The following is a 25,994-nucleotide window of genomic DNA, read 5'->3' on the forward strand; positions in this document are numbered from 1 at the left end:
TACTACAATGGAGCCTTTCTCCTGATTGGGTTTTCCAAACACTGCCATAATATAAATATTCGTTAGGGTTTTCTTTATATTTTAAATTGATATTTAGGGGTAATTTGTTAGCTAAACTGAAGCCCAGCCTCCTTATTTGTGGCTGTAGTTTTGCACCCTCAAATTTTGCTTGAAAAAAGTGAGTTAGTTATATGTCCAGCAATCTGGTTTAGTTGCATTTCTGACTACCTGTAAATCAGGTAGAGGTGCAAGTACTTATGTTTGCACCCAGAGGTGAATTGTGTGCACAAAAATTCAGGTGCAAGTGATTCTGACAGAAGGAAGGGCAAGCGATTCAAATTCCCTGGCTGTGAGGTAGGTCAAACATAGCCTTTAAACAGCTTAACAGTGGTAACAATGTTTAATAGCTAGCACCTCAGGCAAATAAAATTAAGCAAAGCAACATGCCATACGCTATCAGTGTCCCTCAGTGGTTTCTGTTTTGAGTATTTTTGGGAGCCTACACTTCCCTAGGTATTTTGAGGATGAATTGGTTAATATTTGTAAAGTGTTTTACAAATTACAAAAAGTGCTAAGTATTTTTATTCCATTCCCTAGCATCTATTTCTTAGAACTGAGTATCTTATTATCTTTTTAACTTTCATTCTTACCACTTGCAAACCCAGAACAGTGTGAAAAGATACCTGGTTATTCTGCAACTGCAGACATGGAGTTTCTTCAACAGGATTTCAACTTCTTGTAAACAGAGTTTACATTAAGGGTTTTGTTGCAATAATAACAATACCTGTTCCCTACTAGATTCCAACTCACTGTCTTTTGGAGATCACAAAGCTTTAACCAGTGGAGGGACCGTTAGAATTGCCCAGTCTTCTGACATCAATGAATTTTCGGACTCTTCAGCCAGAAACTACTCTGTTAGAATCTCAGCCAAACTTGCCACACAAAAAACGCCAGTGGTAAGGGGAAAATGCTCTAACTTTAAACATATAGAATGCTAACCTATGAGTAGGATGTTTATGCTTTTGTCAGTCCCTCCAGCTCCCATATCATTTTTACTGCTGTTCTCTGAACTCCTTCCAGTTTGTCAATATTTTCCCAGAATGGAATGCCCAGAATTAAATGTACCAAAGGTAGCTGAAAGAAAATGTCATGAGCATCATCATCTGAGGAGGAGATGGGGTAGGGAACTGTGGGCTTAATCTTTTCCGACCAGTTTTACACCAGAGTAACTTCATTGATTCTGTTGGAGTTGCTTCTGATTTATGTGGTTTAAGTTGGATGAGGATCAGCTCCTATATACTTAGAATCATAGAATCATAGAATATCAGGGTTGGAAGGGACCCCAGAAGGTCATCTAGTCCAACCCCCTGCTCAAAGCAGGACCAAGTCCCAGTTAAATCATCCTAGCCAGGGCTTTGTCAAGCCTGACCTTAAAAACCTCTAAGGAAGGAGATTCTACCACCTCCCTAGGTAACGCATTCCAGTGTTTCACCACCCTCTTAGTGAAAAAGTTTTTCCTAATATCCAATCTAAACCTCCCCCATTGCAACTTGAGACCATTACTCCTCGTTCTGTCGTCTGCTATCACTTCTCCAAGAATGCATGGAAACAATCCAAATTCAGGATAAATAATGGATATGCTGCCATGAGATGCAAGGAAATTGTCGAACAGGACATCAAGAGCTTTGAACCCGATTCTGCTCCCACTGAAATCAATGACAAAACTCTCATTCACCTGAGTGGCTGCTTGTTTGGCATGGTTGTCTCCAGAGATTGAATTCAGACATGTTTCACTGCTACTTTTTCTTCTTTTTTGGCCCAGAGACTCAACAGTGTGCTTAAATTTCAAACAATCTTGTGCAATCTAAGCTTCATTTTTTTTATAGGTTGTTCCCTAAAGGCAGACTTCAATTCACTCGCCTTGCAGCCAGTGGTGGAGTTGGTGCTGTCAAGCAGATATTTCTAATGCTCCTTTTCAATGACAACAGCAGGGGAAAGGAAAAAACAATGGAAGCTTCAAAATATGTTCCATTCCAGGGCTATGAAGCCATAATGATGGTTTGGGAAGGTATGGCTTGCTGGATAGTTATTGCCACTATCTCTGTATTTATAGCAAGCTATACCTGATTCTGATGTCTAGAGTTTTGATTCTGGTTGGAGCAGAGAATCAAAAAAAAATCACTGCTATCCAAGACTGAAAAAAGGCTTTCTTTAGTGAAGAGAAAGGTATGACTGTAAAATGGGCTACCCAGACAGGGAACCCTCCCATCTTTCAGACATCTTAAGCAAAATCCCATGTCTCATGCCATGTAGAGTTAAATAAGTGTCATTTCATTTTATGTTTATTTCATCAGAATATATATTAGCTTAAACTGAAGGAGAAGGCTGTGTTTCTCTCACTTCAGCAGCTTTCTGCCGTCATCTATATCACAGCTATTTATGTCTCTCTCTCTTTATTGCATCTTATATTGACACTTTACATTTTGTCAAGCCAGGGAAATAAGTATTTTATGATGAAGGTGGCTATAATTTAGCCCGGGTTTAAGCTCTTCAGTGGCTAGAAGGCTTCCTTTATTAGTTTCCATGTTCGTTGTTGGGAATATCTGCCAAGCTATTTACTAGGCCTTCTAAGTGCCCAATATGTTTGTTCATGTGTATGATGAGGTTCTGTAGGATCAACTGAAGTGTCAATCAGTAAGTGCTCCAAGGAGAAACATGAGTGCAGCTCCAATAATTTTCAATATTAAAGATTGTAAATATGCCTGTTACGAATTTAAAGTAAAATTCTGTCTAAATTGTTCCATTTGGAAGGAGAAATGATTCCTTTACTTTTGGCAACAAAAGCATATGACATGACTGCTACAACTGCATTCCATGCTTCCTATATGTAGAATAGCAAAGTGAGAAAGAGCATTAAAAGACTAGCACTGGTAATCCAGGAGCAGGGTAAAAGGAAAGGCTTGCTGACCAGGAAAAGAACCATCATTCTCCATGGCCCTTGCAACTTGTGGGTGCAAAACACATTATGCCAATGTTACACAAGTAGAAATAATTACACAAGTTGCAAGGCAGTACAGAACCAGGCCCTGCAATCCATACAAAAATCAGAAAGAACTGGTTCTTTACAAAGTACATGATTTGTGAAACATCTGTCTGAAATCTGTGTAGGTCTGGACCTAGCTGGAGTAGCAAAAGGGAAGGAACTCACAACAATCTGTGGGTGAATAGGTTCAACAAGGCAATCTGACTCTCTTTCTTGTTAATCCTTTGCCATCTGGAGAGCCATTCCCGGGATGGGAGTCACAGAGAGTCACCAGATAAATTGTGGTGTGGGGTCTTACTGTACCATTGTGATGCCAAATCAATATGTGATAATGTCACTATAAAATGACTGTTGTGTTTTTGAGCTTTCTCTTGCCTTACCCACACTGGATTTGTCTGCACTGGGAAATTATATTATGCTGATGGACATAAACATGTTAACTAATACACTGGTTAGAACTGCAGGACTGGATTCTCCAGTCTGCTAAGGCTACCTTGTGCTAGGTATACACAGTAACCTGAAAGTGGCCATAGATTTCCAGCAGAGAATTCCCTCTGTGTAGGGGAAATCTCAGCTGGTGTAGAGTTGGCACAGGTGGGGTAGCCACCAACTACTCCCCTACCCTTAGAGTGAGAGGGCAAGGAAAGTAGCATGTCAGGAGTGTGTTGGAGCCAAATTCTACTATACTCCATCCCAGTGTTTTCCCCAGGAATTGAAATGGGGTGGGTGGGTGGGTTTGAATTTATAGGGGGAGCGGGGGAAGGTCAGGGCCGATGAGGGGTGAGACTGAGGATGAAGGTGAGCTGTATGGCACCATAGTAAAAATTGAAAAATGTTTCATGACCATTTTATTAGATTTAACTCGTGTTTTAAAATCATCACACAAATGGAAGTTGGCTACTCAAGCCTCTATGAAGCACTACATCTACATCCTTCTTGGTTTCTTGTTATAATTTTGCACAACTCAGTTAATGAACTTCTTGAATCCAATGCGTTCATCTTTGGTGGCTTCTTGTGTGTCTAGTACTTCCATTCCTTCAATTGATATGCTCATTAGTTCATTCACATGATCAGGCAGAAGGTGACTTCTTTCAGAACACAAAATTCTATTCAATGATGAAAAAAATCGCTCAGCTGTAACTGTTGTGACTGGGAGTAACGAGATGAATTCCTACTTCTTTCATCTCAGGAAACATAGCACAAATATCGGGTTGAGCCACTAGTGATGATAAAAAAGAAGTTGAAGTCAAATCTTCATTCATTCCTCATATGATATACCATTGTGTGTTCAAATTCTCTATTCTGTCCTGAGCACATGGCAGCCCCATTGCTGGTAGTGCCTCACTCCACTCAACTGTTAGTGTTTTATAGGACAGGGATCTGCAAAAGCTACGTAGAGGTTGAGTAGAATCTAGAAGTCGCTGTTGTAAATTTTTAAGAATCAAGTCTGTGTACCTATTCAGTTGTCTTAACAAACACTTCTTGTCCTCTTTACTTAAGGATTCAGTATAAATGCCTTCATTAGTCAACTTCTGGACTGAAGTCTTTGCTTCTTCCAGTACTTTTTCAATGGTTAGGTCTCTGATCCAAATGTAGCTTCTATTGCTGGACAAAGATCTACCACTGTTGTAGCAGATGCCTGGATGGCATTGTTTAATGACCCAAGTGGTTTCAACGGTGGACTTACAAGAGAGAGAATGGCAATAGTCTTCTCTGAATGTAGTAGCAAAAATAATCCACCAGCCTCACTACTTGGATCCATCCCATCTTGGAAGAGACTTTCCAAAGCCAGTAATAACGGCTGGAGTAATTTTAAGACAACAGCCAATGATCACTCATGAGAAAGCCAGAGGGTGTTCCCAGGTTGGACTAACTTGAACTTCAGTCCTAGTGTATCTTCTATATTTTCCAAGATATTCAGTCTTTTTGGATGCTTGCTGAAAAAAGAATATAATGAAGACATTAAATTTATAACTTTTTTTAATGTCTTTTGAAGAGTCTGCAGCTCATACTAATGCTAGTTGGAGTAGATGGCCTCTGCAGTGTGTATAGGAGAGATCAGGGTTACACTTTTCTCTGAACAAAGCTTGTACTTCACCATGTCTTCCAGAGAAATTTGCAGCTCCATCAAATGCACAAGCAGCCATCTGTTTGGGGTCCAATTGACAAGCATTTAACTCTTCTAATATGTGAGTTGTCACAGATTCAGCGATGTGTCTTCTATAACTTGAACATCTAGAAATGCATCTACTGGCCTACCACTGACATCCAGATAACATACACAATGACTTAATACTTGATGCCCATTTGCATCGGTGCATTCATCAGTCATGTATGCAAATTTTTTGAATATGGTGAGAGAGTTCTTCATTTTTCCAACTGTTTAGTCTTTCGCTGTTGCACCACGTGCTTCTAGCCAGTCAGCTGAGTTTCTTGCAGAAAGATAGTGAGCATTTGCTGGTCTTATTCAGAACCAGTTTTCAACTTCAGGATGAACAAGTGACAAAGCACTTAACATTGGCCTCCAGTTTGTAGTGTGTGGTATCTCTTGCTTAAATAGAAAGTATGATGCCACAGCCATGTTTGTTCGCATGAACTGTATTGTGTCTCCAGCATTTTTAACAGCCTCATTAACACTCATCGGTGTTGTCCTTGGTCAGTGGAGACTCAGAGTTCAGAGGTGCTTTCACATGAGTTCACCTCCCAGGTGGGGGGCAAGAAGGTACCTTGCTCGTTCCTCCAGCTGCTCACTGTTTGCTCTGGCCACTGTTGTTCGTTGTGCCACCGTTCACTCTATCGCTCTGTTGCCAATAGCCCTGTGCCATCACTTCTGCTGCCACCTGCTACTGTGACCTCTACAAGTTGGTCACTTGAGGTTCCACCCAGCTCTCAGTGATTTCAGCTGAGCTCTCAGTGGAGGAACCTCACTGCTAGTGCAGGCTGGGCCAGGTCTCTTCCACAGAAACACTGTCCCACAGCAGGTCTAAGCCCTTAGACCTGATTATCAGTGATTTCAGCTGTAGTGCCTTGCATAATCACAGGTTTCAGAGTAGCAGCCGTGTTAGTCTGTATTCGCAAAAAGAAAAGGAGAACTTGTGGCACCTTAGAGACTAACAAATTTATTAGAGCATAAGCTTTCGTGAGCTACAGCTCACTTCATCGAATGCATCCGATGAAGTGAGCTGTAGCTCACGAAAGCTTATGCTCTAATAAATTTGTTAGTCTCTAAGGTGCCACAAGTTCTCCTTTTCTTTCAGCTGTAGTGGTCACTTAACAAAACAAAAGACTTATCTATGGAGCCTAATCAGCTCTGTCTTTAAACAGTGGAGAGGGGCAGGTCAAATAGTACTTGTGACTCAGGCAGACCATCAAGCAAAACACCTGTCCCCACTCTCTCTCCATGCCCTCAATCAGCATAGGCTAAGTACAGTTCTACTGCCCTTTACTCATACAATAAGAATAACAACATTTCATTCCTGCCCTCTCCCCCATTCAAGTGATTTGTAACCCAACCCCAGCCAAAATCTATCACTGGGGCAACACAACTCTGTTTGCTGGATACCTAGGTAGTTTAGGTTTGAATGTAAAAACAATCTGGTCCTGCAGCCTTTCTCCCCAGCCCCCAGCTCATCACTAGCTGTCAGGGAGAGCTCATTTAGACTTTGCTTACAAATCATAATTTGAAATTATTAGGTTGGCCAACATCACTGAAATGAATGCACTGACACTGTCATAAAAAACAACAGCTGTATAAGGAAGCTAGTCTATGTTCATACTTTTCAAATCTATTCTACATTTTCAGATACACGTATTTTATCATACACATTATATGCTTTTAAAGTGTGTATTAATGTTTCAGTTTCAATTCAAATGTCCAAACAATCAGTAAATTGGCAACACTGCATGTAACTAGTCCACAAAACTAGGGGGGATGTTGGGGAAATTCACAGGTGGTGTAGGGAAATCCCTGCTCCATCCTTTGCTGGTGAAAGGAACCTTATGCGAGCAGCGTAAATTAAAGTAGGATTATTCTTGCTTTAATTTATACTGGGGCTGTGAATCAACCAGCACCCTGCAGTCACTCCTTTCTGCTATATCCTAGCACAGCTCAGATGTAGTGAAGAATCAGGGCTTCAGTGTAAACCAGGACTGCCATGTTTAAAATCAGGTGTGACTTTAAAGACAAAAGTCCTGTCTACACTGAGTGCTGAGTTATATTTAACACCCTGTTAGTTAACGAGTTATAACTCAATGTAATTTCCCTGTATAGCTAAATCTATACACTCAAGAGCCTTAGGCTATGTCTACACTACCACTTTTGTCAGCAAAACTGGTGTTGCTCAGGGGTGTGAAAAAACAGCCCCCCCACCCTCCTAAGTAACATGAGTTTCACTGGCATAAGTGGTAGTGTGCACAGCACTATACCGGTGGGAGAGCTGCTCCTGCTGACATAATTACCGCTGCTCATTGGAAGTGGTTTAACTATGTTGATGGGAGAGCTCTCTCCCATTGGCATAGAACGGCTACACGAGAGATCTTATAGTGGTTCAGCTGGGCCACTGTAAGGTCTCTAGTGTAAACATAGCCTTAGCCAGAGACAGGAATGTCGTGGCCATTTGTTACCTTTTTGAAGGCCTGTATGTACTTGTAAATTATTGTAATAAGTTGATCATATTTCTTGCTCAGGAAAAAGCATCTCTGCAGAGGCGGCAACATGCAGCCCGTCAGGCGCTGTTGGGGAAGGCTCCTAGTGCGTATGCCCAACTTTTTCAAAGGTAATGCAGGCATTTGGATTAGTCATGCCCTTTTCAGCTGAATGGAAAATGTCCATCTTTAACTCCTTCCCCATTGTGTCTGCAAGATGAATGATCAGAAGCTCTTAAAGATCACAAGTCCCATGGCTGACTCTTCTTAAAAAGAAAAGGAGTACTTGTGGCACCTTAGAGACTAACAAATTTATTTGAGCATAAGCTTTCGTGAGCTACAGCTCACTTCATCTCTAGCTTACGAAAGCTTATGCTCAAATAAATTTGTTAGTCTCTAAGGTGCCACAAGTACTCCTTTACTTTTTGCGAATACAGACTAACACAGCTGCTACTCTGAAACCTGTCTTCTTCTTAAAGCATTTAAGTCGAAACCTACAGTTAAGCCCTATACATGGAGATAGTCCACCCTCTGACTTGAGAGCCGAAATGGTCTTAAACTAACAGTGTGAGACCAACCTGCAGTATATCTGGGACTGTGAATTTATAACACACACAATGACAAGGCTGTCTAGCTCGCAGCAGGGAGCGGTTGGGGAGGGGGGGTGCGAGAAGCTGGGGCATCTGGATCCCACTTCTGGTGGGTGAGAAGCCCCGGGCTACTTCCCCTGGCTCCCGGCAAGGAGCAAGGGGCAGCCCTCCAAGAGCCTATTGGGGAGGGTTCCCAGTAGGGAGCTGCCAACGGAGTTGAGAGACTGGGCTCTCAGCCCCCCACACTGTCCCTCTTAGGTCAGTGGATGCCCACCACCTGTGTATATTAGGTCGACTTACATTTCTAGCATAGACATACCCTTAGTCCATTGCTATTTGCTGCCTTTATTTCACAGTGCCTTGCTCATATTTTGGATTCTTTGTTTGGAATGAAAATAAGACTTTGTTTTGGCAGAGCTGTCAGATAGGTGAAAGAAACTCCTATCACCCTCATTTGGTATTTGCAATTACCAGCCCTGAAGGGACATCTGTGCTCAGTGAAAACAAATTGGATGCAGGAGTAGACAACACTCCATTCCATATGGTGATGCAAGAAGTGAAGTCAGGAAATGACATAAATATGAACAGTTGAGACTCTGAGAGTTGGACAATGAAATCTTAGATATTAGATAGAAAAGAGACCTACAGGGTCATTTAGTCCATACCAATCGCTGGTGCATGATTGTTCCCTATACGTAGTATGTTTACTAGTGCAATATTCAGTCTAGTTTTAAATGTACCTTGAGATTGGCTTTTCACCTTAGAAGGCTCTTCCACAGTTTAATACATCTCCCTATCAGAAAGATTATCGTGATATCTACCCTAAATTATCACTATCCAGTTTCATCCCATTACTCCTAGTTATACGCCTTGTACCACTCAATATAACCCCTCTTCATTTCTTATGCAGTTCAGAAAATTAGACTGTTACCGTGTCTCCATTCTCTATTAGTCACCAATTAGCCGAACTACATATAGTTACAACTTTCCTCATAAGTCTGTTCCTCTAGCCCCCTGGTAAATTTTGGTGGTGTGCTCTAAATTCCCTGCAATCTGTTAGCATCTGGTAATTAGGTGCCAGAATTTATCACAATATTCCAGGAGCAGCTGCAACAACGAGTAGCAAAGAAGGCACAGTTACCTCCTGTCTCTGGGACATGATACCTCATTGCCACTACATATGCAGCTCAAAATTGCATTGGCCTTTTGTGATCATTTTGTGTGACAAACCCAAGTCTCAGAGTAGCAGCCGTGTTAGTCTGTATCCGCAAAAAGAAAAGCACCTTAGAGACTATCAAATTTATTTGAGCATAAGCTTTCATGAGCTACAGCTCACTTCATTGGATGCATTCAGTGGAAAATGCAGTGGGGAGATTTATATACACAGAGAACATGAAACAATGGGTGTTACCATACACACTGTAACTAGAGTGATCAGGTAAGGTGAGCTATTACCAGCAGGAGAGCGGGGGGGGGGGGGGGTCCTTTTGTAGTGATAATCAAAGTGGGCCATTTCCAGGAACAGTGGGGGGGGAATAAACATGAGGAAATAGTTTTACTTTGTGTAATGACCCATCCACTCCCAGTCTTTATTCAAGCCTAAGTTAATTGTATCCAGTTTGCAAATTAATTCCAATTTAGCAGTCTCTCATTGGAGTCTGTTTTTGAAAATTTTTTTGTAGAAGAATTGCCACTTTTAGGTCTGTAATCGAGTGACCAAAGAGACTGAAGTGTTCTCCCACTGGTTTTTGAATGTTATAATTCTTGACATCTGATTTGTGTCCATTTATTCTTTTACGTAGAGACTGTCCGGATTGGCCAATGTACATGACACAGGGGCATTGCTGGCACATGATGGCATATATCACATTGGTAGATGCGCAGGTGAATGAGCCTCTGATAGTGTGGCTGATGTGATTAGGCCCTATGATGGTATCCCCTGAATACATATGTGGACAGAGTTGGCAACAGGCTTTGTTGCAAGGATAGGTTCCTGGATTAGTGGTTCTGTTGTGTGGTGTGTGGTTGCTGGTGAGTATTTGCTTCAGATTGGGGGGCTGTCTGTAAGCAAGGACTGGCCTGACTCCCAAGATCTGTGAGATTGATGGATCGTCCTTCAGGTTAGATTGTAGATCCTTGATGGTGCGTTGGAGAGGTTTTAGTTGGGGGCTGACTTCCTGTTCATTGTCATCTCTAGGTTTTTTCAGCGTGCTGCTTCCTAGGTTTCTCTTTTCCATGGAGTATCTGTCCACTTATCTGTATCTATGACTTAGATTATTTTTCCCCAATGTGTATTTTATTTGGACTTTTTTTTGTTTCTACTTGGCTACACAAGTAAAGCACAAATCACATCTCTCTGAATTTTGATTATAAAAATTTCTCTTGACATCCATCATTTTTCTCTTGTCAGCTTTGTTCTTGTACATTGTCTACTTTCATTTAAAATACAGTATACCCATTCAGGAAAAATGTTTCTTAATCTCAAAGTTCAGTGACTGTGGGAGTGAGCTTCTTACTGTACTCTGTCAAGAAAAAGAGAATTACTGTTTACATCGAAAGCTATCCTTTTTACTGGCAATGCAGTTGAACTGACTAAGAGAATGCTGGTCCTAGAGATGTGCCGACATAACTGAAGATGCTAATAGACAAAGAAAAAAAGATACTCAAAAAAGCTATATTAACTCCAAGCTCCATTGAAATGGAAAGTGGAAAACCACTGTTTGCCACAATGGATGAACTTAGTAGGGAAAGAAAAGGAAAGGAGACTGCTGAATTGGAATTAATTTGCAAACTGGATACAATTAATTTAGGCTTGAATAGAGACTGGGAATGGATGAGTCATTACACAAAGTAAAACTATTTCCCCATGTTATTTCTCCCCCCACCCCCCACTGTTCCTCAGATGTTCTTGTTAACTGCTGGAAATAGCCTACCTTGCTTGTCACCATGAAAGGTCCACCCCCCCCCCCCGCTGCTGGTGATGGCTCATCTTAAGTGATCACTCTCCTTACAGTGTGTATGATAAAACCCATTGTTTCATGTTCTCTGTGTGTGTATATCAATCTCCCCACTGTATTTTCCACCAAATGCATCCGATGAAGTGAGCTGTAGCTCACGAAAGCTTATGCTCTAATACATTTGTTAGTCTCTAAGGTGCCACAAGTACTCCTTTTCTTTTTGCAAATACAGACTAACACGGCTGCTACTCTGAAACCTGTTAGTAGGGAAAGAAACTTTGTTCCATTGAGGGCATTGTAAATCATTTGGAACAAAATACATTTATAGCTATAATAAAATACTTGACTGTTTTTAAAAAAAGCACAACTGTCTAATTGGTAAATATACGGAGTATTTGCCATATAGAAATACCAGTGTTTTTATACAATGCTATAAACTACTGAAATGGATGTTTTAAGATTTTGGGACATGTCCTTGACCAACGTAAATCAAAAGTAGCTCAGTTTAAATCAAAGAAATTATATTGGTTTTAAAAGCGGTTTAAAGGAAGAATCAGTTCTGTTTTTATTTATTGCAACAGCCAAAGGAATAACTACATCAATTTATATTTTTAAATTGAGATAATTTAAAATCTGACTTCCTTATTTTGTTCCTGTAGCTGTTTGCAGTTGCAGTTGAGGTTATTTTGATGTTTAACTACCTGAAACAGTATGTGGGCACAATTGGGTAGTTTGACATCTAATAATAACATCTAGTTCATGTCAATTGTGCCTGTGCTATTAAAGGTACAAAATAAGAGGCTGGGGTGAGGTCTAACTGGAATCAGGCCCTTAGCCATTGAATAACTTGTAGATTTCCCCTGAATGCCCCTCAAGGGCCTGGATTCCGTCACATACACATACGAGTAAAGAAGAAAAGGCATGGCCAAGAACAGAACTGCAAAGTGTAATTGACAGTGCTGCGGTCCTGGCTCCACCCCAACTCAGGGATTCACACACTTTGCAGTCTCTGCACTGCTTTCCAGGATGGGGCTTAGTGCTAAGGAGGTATGTTCCATGCATTTTAACATAACACACTTGATACACTCTCTTCTGCCTGGATAGCTCATGGTCAGGGCATGAGTATTCCACGCAAGTGGCTGTGTGAGAGAATTGCTAGCTTTCCTGTCTGATCATAAGAACATAAGAATGGTCATACTGGATCAGACCAAAGGTCCATCTAGCCCAGTATCCTGTCTTCCAACAGTGGCCAGGTGCCCCACATTTCCACTGGACGATCGAGATGCTAAAGAAGCACTCAAGGACAATAAGGCCATTGCAGAGAAACTAAATGAATTCTTTGCATCGGTTTTCATGGTTGAGGAGGTGAGGGAGATTTCCAAACATGAGCCATTCTTTTTAGGTGACAAATCTGAGGAACTGTCCCAGATTGAGGTGTCATTAGAGGAGGTTTTGGAACAAATTGATAAACTAAACAGTATCACCCTTAGCTCTTCCAGCTCAGCCATCCTGGTCTCCGAAGACCATACACAGTCTCTGCGGGCCGGGAACTCCTTGCACCGAATGCACACAAATGCCACCTGCCCATAGGGCAGGTACTCATATATGCTGCATTGGGTGCAATAAACTGGGTAACCCCGACTTTGTTGCTGGATTTTTTCCTGCATTCTCTTTTTACTCCTGAAGCTTGTTCCTTTGTTGTTGTTTTGTTTTTATCAGAGGGTGTTTTTGGCTTTAAGTTTCAAGAAGTTCAGGAAATGTTAAATGAATGTGCCCCCCTCCCCTCACACTCTCCCTGGAGAACTCCCTCGCAAAATTCCCGTTGCTCGCTCCCCTAGTCACTTAGGAGCGGGCTTTTGAAAGCCCTGGTCTTCCTGAGTAGCCCTGCCCTTTGGTTAAGGATTGATGGGTACAGGATACAGGTACAACATAATGTTGCTTTGCCACATTATTCTGTGCCCATTTGGGGGCAGAAAGGAAGAAGCAGTAACTGTGGCCCCAGGTACATGGGTGTCCTCTTCAGAGTGTCAAAGTGGATGAGTTTCAGAGTAGCAGCCGTGTTAGTCTGTATTCGCAAAAAGAAAAAGAGGACTTGTGGCACCTTAGAGACTAACAAATTTATTTGAGCATAAGCTTTTGTGAGCTACAGCTCACTTCATTGGATGCATTCAGTGGAAAAAAGTGGATGAGGTAATTTCTTTTATTGGACCAGCTTCTGCTGTCCAGGGAGAGACAAGCTTTTGAGCTTACACAGAGCCCTTCTTCAGGTCTGGGAAATGTACTCGGAAGCTCGAAAGCTCCTCTCTGTCCCTAACAGAAGTTGGTCCAATAAAAGATATGACCTCCCCCACCTAGTCTCTCTAATATCCTGGTACCAACATGGCTACATCAACACTGCATATGCTTCAGAGTGTGTAATTTAACTTAGCTGACATGTTTTTTCTTTCTTATTCAAGCTGCGGCAGCCTAGAGCAACAGAAATTATAAACTCCTGGAATATGAATGTTTCTAATGAAACATATGATAGAACCTTAATGACAGTCACACCCTCAGTTGACAGTGTGAAAAATAAGGGATTTGGCAGGGAGGGGGAAATCCCTGGGAAGCCTTTTAAAACACGTTTCTTTCAATTGTTTGGCTAGTTGTTTTAAGTGTATCTATCAGTAGGGATTTTAGCCTTTGAGAATGGGTCACTGATTCTAAATCAAAGCCTTCACTTCAGGGAGCAGAGTCCATTTTCCTGTGGCGGATGAGTCCTTAGACTGTGACCTTCCATCTGAAGTGGGGCATGATGTATCCTCTTCTCAGATTTCTGTTTGAGCTCTCCTAACCTCTGCTGTCAAGCTGTGTGTTTCAGCATTGCATATTGAGTGGAGATATTTGTTAGGAAATGTTTGTGGGTGGAGGGTTGTTTTTTGTTTCTTTGAAATGTCATGACATTGAGCTGTAGCTCACGAAAGCTTATGCTCTAATAAATTTATCAATGGCTCTGAGAGCCAGCAATGGGATAAAGAACCCTTTTTCCTCTATGTAATTGGTTCAGGCCAATAATGACCAAAAGCCGTTACCTGCTGGCAATCATTTGGTGGCCTATGCAATAGAAATTTTTGCTCTCACTTCAAGGGAGATTTATTTATAAGTAGGATTAATAAGATGAAACTAAGAAAGGGCAAATGAAAGACCAATGGCAGAAAAATCCCGTTTGCAGTGAAACGTGTTAGGCTATGGAATGATTCCCCAAGGAAACTGGTGACAATCCCATCACTGAGACATTTTAAAAAATAAACAGGACAAAGCTCTAGAAAACGTACAATAGGGAACAGTCCTGCATTGACAAAGGTTGGTTTAGACAACCTAAAAGATCTTTTGTGATTCTAGTATCTGTGATTTCTATGGGACAAGGATCTACAAACACTTCTGCAGTTGACAACATTATTGGCCATCTTAGCAGAAGAGCTGAAGAATGAGGGGACAGGCTGAGTTGGGGTGTATCAGCAAGATGGCTGCTGCACCTGTACATAGGATAGATAAAGGGCATCTTTTAAGAGCTGTAACTTAATTTTAAATAAAATATTTTAAGAGGGACTTCTCTTATGTTGGAAATTCAGCAGTGCTCTTTGGCACGTGACTAATGTTTATATATAAAATGTAATATAACTGCAGTTAGCATGGGTTACATTTTGTTAGATGTTGCATGAGTGACTGTTGTAGAAGATATGAAGAAGGAACTCCAGGCCTTGTTAATAACAGACACACGATGATGAGAAAAATAATGCTGTAGGCAAGACTTTCAAATGAGACCTGTGCTCCTAAATCACTTGAATACTTTTGAAAAGCTCACCCTTAACAGGTATAACATCTTTTAATAGATCAAAGCTATTTTTTTTTTTCATTAAAAATAAATTTGCTTAGCTTAACACTTTGGAATCAGGAGAGCATAAATGCAATACTGATTGTAGTTCCAGGAGTCTGTATTTATTGTTGTACCACACAATTTTTATTACAACGTGGTCTACTAAGCAGAGATGGGGACTGGGAGTCTGGACTCCTGCTTTCTCTTACTGCTTCAGTTGGTGCCTTGATACGTAACCTTGGGCAAGTCACTTAAGCCAAAATTTTCAAACATGGGCACCTAAGGTTAGGCACCTATATCCATTTAGAGATCTACATTGGTGGCCTGGATTTTAAAGATGCTGTCAGAATTCCCATTAAAATCTAAGGTTTCAGAGTAGCAGCCGTGTTAGTCTGTATTCGCAAAAAGAAAAGGAGTACCGGTGGCACCTTAGAGACTAACAAATTTATTAGAGCATAAGCTTTCGTGAGCTACAGCTGAGCTGTAGCTCACGAAAGCTTAGCTCACGAAAGCTTATGCTCTAATAAATTTGTTAGTCTCTAAGGTGCCACCGGTACTCCTTTTCTTTTTTCATTAAAATCTAGGAGCTATGGGAAGTTTTGGCTTTAACTTCTATGGCTCACTTTCCCCATCTGTAAAATTGGCATAATACTAATCCATCTTTATAAAGCACTCTGAGATACTCTGATGAGGGACACTAGATCAGTGTGCCGAACGTAGCGTATTAGAATACATGAATGTATGCTCTGCATGCTTAACTTTCTTTTTATGTCATTTCAGACATCTTGCAAGTACCCCAGCAGCGATCAGCCCACATGGATTACTGGAGCCAACATCATATATCTCTATGCTCCCAAGTGGAAGTAATGTCACCCAAGACCGGAGTCTGCCCCCTGCTAGCCCAGACACCAGGTGAGTTTAGCTGTTGGATGAACAGATTATTGCTGGACAGGTTGAAAGATAATGCCGTAGCGCACAAGACTTGAAACCATTTCCCCAACTAATGCAGTTGTTTTCTGTATTACATCAACAGCCTTGTTAAACACATGTTGTGACAATGTAAAACAGAACCCAGGGATGATATTGCATAAGTGCTGTAACTCATGTGGATGATGTAGCTGCAGACTGAAGATTTCATGAACTTTGTTTTTAAAGGGGCTTATTGGAGAAGGGAATGAAAAAAATGAAAAAGGATGGGGAGAAGAATGAAAGAGCCTGGGACTCCATTTAGAGAAACAAAACTAGTGTGATCACTATTTAAACTCATAATTTACCAACAGTTACTTCACAGTGGTATCCAGGAGACCACAGTGTTTTTAAGGAGACACTGGTGGTGACTGGAATACCATTGGGCCAGGCGGGATGGTGATGGTGGTGATATCCCTGTTTACTCAAATTCTGATCTTGTGAATTGTTTCAGCATCAGCAGTCCCTCCAGATCACTCTACCCAACCCTCCCACCCTGTGCTCCATTTGTCTCCTCTCTCATTGTGTCCCTGTGCCTTTGTTATAACCCCTTCTTATGCCTGGACCCTCTCAGTCAAAGATGGCAAAGAGCTGGCGGGGGGAAGCTTGATCATTGTGCATTGAGCTCCCAGCTCCTCCTGCAACTGCCTGGGAAACCTCTGAATGATCCTTTGCTGCTGTGAGGGAGGAGAGATAGGCCTTGGTCTTCTGCTCCAAGTAGGAGACAGAGACAGGGAAGTCTAATCTTCATTTTTAGAGAAGGGGAAACTGAGGCACAGCATGGTGAATTAATTTGCCTTTGTTTGTCCAGTGAGTCAGTGGTAAAGCCAGGATTAGAATATATTGGTTCCTGACTGCCAGTCCCATTCTCATTCCAGACAGATCATAGTGCCTTTCCAAGGGTATTTGAAAGAGATCATTTTTTTCTGTATGTCTTTTTTACCTTTCTAAAAAAGTAGTGTTAATTAGTTCTTGAAAACTTGTTGTCATAAATATAGAGGGAAGGGTAAACACCTTTAAATCCCTCCTGGCCAGAAGAAAAACCCTTTCACCTGTAAAGGGTTAAGAAGCTAAGATTATGTTGCTGGCACCTGACCAAAATGTCCAATGAGGAGACAAGATACTTTCAAAGCTGGAGGGGGGGGGACAAAGGGTTCTCTCTGTCTGTGTGTTGCTTTTGCCGGGACCAGAGCAGGAATGCAGGTCAGAACTCCTGTAAAGAGTTAATAAGCAATCTAGTTAGATATGCGTTAGATTCTGTTTTGTTTAAATGGCTGATAAAATAAATTATGCTGAATGGAATGTATATTCCTGTTTTTGTGTCTTTTTGTAACTTAATGTTTAGCCTAGAGAGATTCTCAATGTTTTGAATCTGATTACCCTGTAAGGTATTTACCATCCTGATTTTACAGAGGCGATTCTTTTACTTTTTCTTTAATTAAAATTCTTCTTTTTAGAACCTGATTGCTTTTTCATTGGTCTTAAGATCCAAGTGTTTGGATCTGTGTTCACCTATGCAAATTGATGAGGATTTTTATCATGCCTTCTCCAGGAAAGGCGGTGTCGGGCTTGGGGGAATTTTGGGGGGGAAGACGTTTCCAAGTGGGCTCTTTCCCTGTTATTTTTGTTAGACACTTGGTGGTGTCAGCAATAAGGTCCAGGGACAAAAGGTAAAATAGTTCGTACCTTGGGGAAGTTTTAATCTAAGCTGGTAAAAATAAATTTAGGGGGTTTTTCATGCAGGTCCCCACATCTGTACCCTAAAATTCAGAGTGGGGAAGGAACCTTGACACTTGTGTACGCAGACAGTGACTTGGTCTGATCTTGAGAGATACAAAACATCCACAATCCCCTTTAAAGGCTATGAAGTTATTCACTTTAACCCTTGTCCTTTAGGCTGCAGAATTCTTGCTCTTTTGTGGATAAACTTGCTGGTGAAATACACTGTACTGTCTGTTCAAATCTTAAAGAGCTCATACATTTCCACTATATGCTGTCCAGCCCGCCACTGTAATTACAGAAGTTAATTAACACGCTGCAAAAACGTTGAAATGGTAGGTCTCTGTGGATTAGATTGTACTGTGTACTTGTACCATATTGGAGTGTGCTGAAGGGAACAGAGTGAGTGCATGAGAGAGACTCCGTGCATAATAGGTTGCCAAGGGATTATGCATCATCTGTCCACACCAGTAAAGAGGCAAAACCTATAACCCAAGTGAGAGTGAAGCTGTGATGAGTTGTAAAAGCGTTAAAGCCCTTCACATAAGGGAATAAATGTGTCTTTCCACTCTAGCACAGTTTGGAGTTTTGACTGCAGCAATGTTTTCATTTAACGCTCTTAATAACACAGTGGGAAAACAACTCTGAGGAGAGAGAAAACAAACTGCTAATCTAATTCATTTTCTGTGCATGCATCAGGCCTACCGTAAAATAGACAGTCATGCTGTCAAATCCTTTTGCAAGGAAAAATAATGAAGGCTTGACTGAAAGTTGCTCATAGGCATGATGGCAATGCTCTTGTATAGACTCCCTCTAGCGCTTTTGTAAAACATCACTTCAGAGACTTAATGCTAAAACCTGTGGTGGGTTTTTTGGGTTCGCATATTGAGGTGAATTAATATTCTTTTATTTTCAATTCCATGCTTCCAACATTTGGGATGGCAGAAGCAGTAAAATGAAAAACCGCATGGGGTAAGAGTATGGTGCAAATGTGAATTACTGGCCTGTGGGTGTAGCAAACAAAGCACTGTCTCCTGACCTCTGGGATTTGGGCCAGCTAATGAGTTGGAGAACTCATTGGGCAATGTCCCAAATCAGACGCATAATTCATCACATACATCAGTTACTGCCCTAGTTTGAGCTGTTATGGAAACTGAAACAACTGTTATCTCTAAAAGCAGGAGGCCTGCAGGCCACTGACACTTGGTGTGGTGATGGTCAGTTCTGTAGCTGGTCTGTGAATAGAAAACAAGAATTCCATGGTTCTGCTCCAAGGGTCAGCCCAAAACACATGTCTAGTGGGTGGCTGCACAGGGGACCTGCATTCTTTCAGCACACCTATTCTTCTTTCCTTCTTTACCTTGTAAAGTGAACTTCAGGGCCCAACCCTCCATGGTCCCACAGAAGAAAGCCCCATGAGCCACACTTCCTAGGACTTCTGATATCCTTTGCCGGTTACTAATCTCTCCCCTCATAAATGTGCTGTGTGGGTTTCTGACAGATTCTCCACTTACGTTCACCCAGGGGCCTAATCAAGTTTGGTTGTTACTGGTCTCTTAGCCAGTGAAGATGTGGAGCCAGATGCTCAGCTGGTGTAGATCAATGCAGCTCCATTGACTTCAATGGAGCTATGTTGATTTACACCAGTTGAGGGTCTGACCCAGAATATTAATTAATTAATGTTAATGAAAGTCCCATCACCACCATACAACATGCAGTGGAAAACAAACTGATCTGCGGCAATGCCATGTGTTGACATGGAATTATGTATATTCAAATTGAGAATTTGTTTTGCAGTCCAGTACAGATACATACAGTACAGTGAGCATACCTATGAGACCCCATTACAGTCCAGTGCTTTAATCCTCAATTTATTTATTTTCGATATATTGGTTATATGCACTATGATCTCATTATTCCACTTTATTGTCCTATTTTGAGTATGTTGTTTTCTGTGCTTTTCACTTTAACAGAGTCATGGGGTGGGGAATTTGTCTTGGTGGAAGGAAAAGAGGAGAAAAGTAATTCTGAAGAAAAACCTGGCCATCCCTACCTAATTATATGCACTAATTATTTTCCCAGTGCCCCTATGGTGAGGGGTTGAAGATGTGCTAGATGATCAGAACTGATTTACAGAATGCTTGGCCAGAGGTAGTACCTAGGGGAGATATTTCAAAGGCACAAATGGCAGTTGAAAGTCCATGAGTTGACAAGCACTCAGATTCTGTGATGGCAGGGGCCATATAATCCTGCTTGCCCCACCTAATTCACTGGAATTTGTTTTTCATGCCAAGGAACTTTTCGGGAGTCCTGTAGTATATGATCGTTTATGACGTTTATGCCAAGAAGCCCAATCAAGGATCAGGATCCTTTGTACATAGCCCGTATCAGACTTATCAATAGAGCCCCTGATACAGACTTATTACAACTCACCGGGCGTAAGGGATGAGTTAACAGAAAGACATCAATGGTTTTTTCTCATAGTTAGTTATATACCTGGTGTCCCAAATGCCACATTATCATTCGTCGCTCTTCAGGGACACAGGGTAAGACAACTCAGAATTGCCTGTTGTTGCACTGAATTGTATCACATTGCGTTCAGACGTGACGTGTTCATGTATACTATATGGAGATGGATGCGGGGTTAAATTCCAACCTGAATGCTATTTATGTGTAGTTTCTGTTAGGAGACAGATGTAGGGCTGGGTTCTAGAATAGCAGAGCAGGGAACTGACCCTTTAGAAACTAGTATTTGCACTGGCACTGATATTTTTGAAAAATCCAAAGCTGCTGGTTCTTCTTAGCCTGGATTTACAACTCCCAGTAATTGCTCTGCCACCCTGTAATGATGCCTGGTGTGTGTTATGGGGAGCTAAAATGAGATCACTGTTAGGGTTAATCACAGTGCTTCAGCAAGGCAGTACGTGGTGCTGAGCCCTCCCGGGTCACATTGACTTCAGCGAGAGATGTGAGTGTTCAGGACTTCTCAGGATCTAATTCTGCTGGGATTGAGGTCAATGGCAGAATCCCCATTGATGTCCATGGGCCAGGATCAGGCCTGTAGTGAAGATCATTTCCTGGTGGTTTTTCCTGGGCTTTATGCCACTGTTGTATCTCATTATTTTGATTCTTCCCCCCCTCATATTTTGAATTTCCTTATTTTTTTTATTTCAAAGGCTCTGCCAGTGCATAACGCTGTCTGCTCCTTTAACCATTCTCCCTTCTCCCCCCAAAGACATTCTAATCATAATGTTATCACAAGTAATTGCACTCCACGCAGGAATCATTGGGCTAAATGCTCTGGCCTGGCTTGTGCATTAGATCATCAGAACGGTCCCTTCTGGCTTTAGAATCTACGAATCAATGTTTTCTTTCACACAATAGGACAGAACAGCTGTTGTGTAAAGATGCACTTTATTAAATGTCTACAATGTCTACTACAGCCTCTTAACATTTCTTGATTTCTTGTTTAAAATGGGTATTTACTGGTATGAAACATCTTCTTTGGAGTACATGTGCATCAAGGCATTTTTTTCCTTAAACAAATTCAGTGTTTGTTATAGATGCTGGATTCACACCTTTGGAGACTGAAATCTGGGTAGTCCCAGGATAAATTACAACCCGGGCACTACCATTGTCATGCTAATCTGTGTCAACGTTGACCTGCAGGCAAGCTGCCCATTCAGGCCTTGGCCTCTGTTGATTTCCCACAGTAGAGCCAAATGCAGAGGTGGCTTTGTGCCACAGAGACCTACCCACTGAGGAGTGAAGTGAGACCACCAACTGATTTTGTATAGGCTACCCAACAGCCAGGTTATTTATTAGTAGTATTGCAGAGGTGCTTGCTTTCTCCAACGCCCATTGTGCTAGGCAATGCACATGTGCATGGTCAGAGATGGTCCTTTTCCTGAGGAGTGTACACTCGAAATAGACAAGACAGAGAAGGTGTGGAAGAAAGGAGGTATTATTCATTTCATTTTACAGAAGGGGAATTGAGGCAGAAAGAGACTAAGTGACTGGCCAAAAATCACCTTGGCAGTCTGAGTCAGAGCTGGGAACTGAAACTAGATCTTCTAAATCCCAGTTCCGGGCCTTTACCACAAAACCATCCTTTGATTCTGCCAGGATGTGTCGTCTAGACAATGCTAAACTTTCCTTATGAGCCTCGCATATCCTCTATTCAATAAATAGGTCTTCGTAACTTTTGTAAATTCTTCATTTTATCCCAAAATCACTCACTAAGAGACACTTTTATTATGCTGAACATAGAATTGGCAAACAGGATTTCTTTGAGGTCTAATCCCATCTCTCCAGCTGATTCACTCTGTAGCATGAAGCTCTGCTTTTCTTCCCCTGTCTGTGATTGATTAAATACATTAAAAATTAAAGTGGGTGGTGGCAGTTTTGTTTACTACCTCCAAAGGAGTGTTGTCATGTGTGGAACAAGTGCTGTGTAACTGCTGAGTCTGATGATTTATTTCAGTCTCCTGGTTGACAATATTACTGGTGTCATTGAAGTCATGTTAAACAAACTCACAGGGTCTGGTTTCTGTTACCACAAAAGAATAAATCCATTCTCACTCTCAGCTCCAGAGAATCACATGCCACTACTGGGTTATCTATAATGTCCTCGGCTGGTGCATTTTCTACAGAAAGCTTGTCTGCTCGGAGCCCAGTTCCCAATGCTCCATACTCCAAAGAGGCCAATGCAGAATGTGAGGACGCTGGAGGAGTCAGCAATGGAATGGAAAGTTTGAAAGGTATGAATTGTTTTCCAAAATCTACTTTTTTGCTCAGCCTTTGTAATAAGGGCATGGTAATTATAGTGTAGGCCTAGGGTACTCGGACTGAGGCTTGCAAGTGGCTCTTCAATGTGATATCTGCGGCTCTTTATAGCACATGATATTAAAACACTGTGATTTAATTATTAAGCAGTCTAAGCTATTAACCAATCAGGATGCTTTGACTATGTTATTAACCAATTGTAGTTTATAAAATAATAATACTTGATCAGCCATTTTGCATTGACAATAATATATAAACTAAATATTTCCCCTCTTATAGTGTTAAATAGGAATCTAAAGTACTGTAGTAAATGAAACAGTGAACACACATGACTGTGTCTCTTTTTTGACTAACGATTGCTAATTTGGTTCCTGAACCACTGATATCTGAGTATCAGGGTATAAGTATATCCAGATTACAGTGCAATTACATTGTCTCAGCTTCTAATAGTACCTGTCTTAAAAACACCAAAGGGTGGTAATAAATGTAGGCATGTAGTTAACCTTCCACTTCTATGAATTAGGGGTAGTCACTAGGGCTGGTTGAAAATTTCCTGTTAACTGTTTTTCAACAGAAAATTGAGTTTTCAGCGAAATAAATTTTGTGGAAAATTTCAACTTATTATTGAAAAACAAAATGCAAAAAATTTCAATGCAGAAATTTTGCTGTGATGCTTCATGGGAGTTGTAGTTCGGGTGCCTCATGGCCCCCATCCTCCTCTCTGGGCTGAGTTCCCCAGCTGGACTACATCTTTCTTTTCCTTTGACCCCTATAAGATCATTTGAACTAAGGGTCACAGACTTCGTATAGATCCATTCTCCACTGGGAAAGTTCCAGTTGAATCACATCCAGATTTCTCAGCTGGTGCAAGTTTTGAAGTAACGTCTGCTTGCTTTGGGGCTTGCGAGGGAGTGGGGTACCACAGAGGAAGACCAACATGGGATTATATAGTGTTGTTCAGTGAGAACAATCTTTATTTCCTTGAAATTGCTTACTAATTTGTTTTTGCTAATCCTTTCAGACGCTAAACTTTCTAGTGACATGCTTGAAAAAAAACCCAGCAAATCCAAGTCCAGCTCTCCTCGTGTGCCCCAGCTTGCAAACCGACCAGGCTCAAACTCCAAACCCGTCCTACCTCCAATCCCATCAGGGCGGAAAAAGACAAACCCTTGATGGTCGACATCAGCTGAGGCATTGCCTTGATCATGCCCATTTCCTCTGTCTAACTTGAATACCGGTTTTGATATAATTTCCCCCACACACACAAAGAAAAGTCTATCCAAGAATATTATCTTTCTGAATCCATCTCTGATTAATTCTGAATCACTCTTCTCTTTAAAAAAAGTTATTTATTTATTTCTTTATTTATCCCAGAGCTAGGAATGATTTCCCCAGATGCTCCCCTAGTTGGAAGTGTCATTGAATTTCCCCCGAGATCCATGTGATCAGATCTTCCAGAGATATTTTTTCTATTTCACTGACTTAATTGAGGTGTGGAACCTTGAAGGCCTCTGATGATGATGTTGCTTGTAGTACAAGGCTGCTGAATTAGTTTTTGCTAAGAGGGATTTAATATGATACTTAGATTTAAGTGAGGAAGGGAAACTACTTAATTCCAAGACAACCTTTTATAGAAGCTATATCTTTAGAAATGACAAGTTATTTTTAATATACATGTATATTTAAACAAACAACCCACAAAGTAATCATCAGAAAAAATCCTTAATTAATTTGATTTTGCTAGTTTTATTTTCTGATTATGCTGAGATCTGTTTTTGCCATATATGATAGAAATGGCATCTCAATATTAAATAAAACTCATACCTTAGCCTTTTTCATTATTAATTTATATTACTATATATATTTACTTTGTTATATTTACTGAACAAATAACCTGCTCTGATAAGCTTGCACTGTGGAGCCCTATTGCTGTTTATATAACACCAGTCATCTGCATGGCACTTTGCAAATGTGAGAAGACATGATCTATGATCTATTATACCAGAGTGGATTAAACTTTGCTTGTGGAACTGCTCTGGATTCACCCTCAATGTAACTGATCAGAATTTGGCCATGGTCCATAAAATCTAAATTAAACAGACCAAAGAAGAACAACAGATCATGGCATGTAAGGGATAAACCCAATATCCTGAACTTAATAAATATTATAAAAAAACAGCGAAGGCTGTAGAAGAACCCAACTTTAGGAAGCTTACTATCTCGCAAGCAGCCTAAAGTATCCCCAGATGGCATCTAGCTCTGTGCCATCTCCTTTAGAAGATGCATCTCTTCTAAGGAACCAGTTTTTACAGCAGGTTTTGCATGAACAGAGCCAAAACTCATCAAACCAGATATGCAAAGGTATCATCATCAAGGCAAGTTACCAAAGGAAGCAGCATCCTTACAGATTGAGCCCACCAAGATCCTATCTTCAGCTAGGTCCTTAAGATGGGCTGGCTGGATGTGCAGCCTATGTCAGTCATTGGTGATCTTATCGCTTTTGGCAACCAAGTGATCGCTGACCAGGTTGCAGCTTTCCTTGGTAATTGTGCAGTTGCCAAGGTGTTTAGACACCTAAAGATGCAGATGGGTGCCTAAAGAGATTTTTCAAAAATCTCTACACAAATTAGGCAGTTTCAGTAGTTGTTAGGTACATAACCCGTTTAGTAGCATTTGAAAATCCCATTAGGTGTCAGTCTGCATCTGTAGGTGCCTAAATACCTTTGAAAATCTGGCCCCTACTCCTATTCCTTCTCCACTACTGACTTACATGGTAACCTGGGGCATGTCACTTAGCTTCTAAGTGTGTCATTTTCACTGTTTTACCAATGAGGATAATTATATCACTCTACCTCTCACTATTGCTGTTAGGCTTAATCAATTAATGTCTATAAAGTGCTTTGAGATCCTTGTTTCAGAGTGGTAGCCGTGTTAGTCTGTATCAGCAAAAAAACAAGGAGTACTTGTGGCACCTTAGAGACTAACAAATTTATTTCGGCATAAGCTTTCGTGGGCTAAAACCTACTTCATTGGATGCATGCAGTGGAAAATACAGTAGGAAGATATATATGCACAGAGAACATGAAACAATGGGTGTTGCCATACCAACTGTAACGAGACCAATTAATTAAGATGGGCTATTATCAGCAGGAGAAAAAACCCCTTTTGTAGTGAGAATCAGGATGGCCCATTTCAAACAGTTGACAAGAAGGTGTGAGTAACAGGGGGGGGGGAAATTAGCATGGGAAAATAGTTGTTACTTTGCGTACTGACTCATCCACTCCCAGTCTTTCTTCAAGCCTAATTGAATGGTGTCCAGTTTGCAAATTAATTCCAATTCTGCAGTTTCTCGTTGGAGTCTCTTTTTTTTGTTGGAGAATTGCAACTTTTAGGTCTGAAATTGAGTGACCAGGGAGATTGATCCTTGTGTGATAGTT

The 25,994-nt window shown here is 41.1% G+C and overlaps 1 protein-coding gene across 4 annotated transcripts in view; it reads left to right on the plus strand.

The window, feature by feature from the left end:
• Positions 1–24,385, plus strand: part of LRGUK (leucine rich repeats and guanylate kinase domain containing) — an 82,034-nt gene extending 57,649 nt beyond the window's left edge. For 2 of the 4 annotated variants that reach the window (XM_038402838.2, XM_038402857.2), the window contains 5 exons: positions 799–956; positions 7,730–7,818; positions 15,868–15,999; positions 22,360–22,532; positions 23,579–24,385. In XM_038402838.2, the coding sequence (XP_038258766.2) occupies positions 799–956; positions 7,730–7,818; positions 15,868–15,999; positions 22,360–22,532; positions 23,579–23,730 (704 nt within the window). In that variant the 3' untranslated portion in view covers positions 23,731–24,385. Of the gene's footprint in view, positions 1–798; positions 957–7,729; positions 7,819–15,867; positions 16,000–18,717; positions 18,745–22,359; positions 22,533–23,578 lie in introns of those variants that run through there. The other 2 variants (XM_038402847.2, XM_043499200.1) reach the window with 2 other exon arrangements.
• Positions 24,386–25,994: the final 1,609 nt, after the last annotated feature.

Source organism: Dermochelys coriacea, chromosome 1 (genome assembly GCF_009764565.3).
Source record: "Dermochelys coriacea isolate rDerCor1 chromosome 1, rDerCor1.pri.v4, whole genome shotgun sequence".
Taxonomy (NCBI): domain Eukaryota; kingdom Metazoa; phylum Chordata; order Testudines; family Dermochelyidae; genus Dermochelys; species Dermochelys coriacea.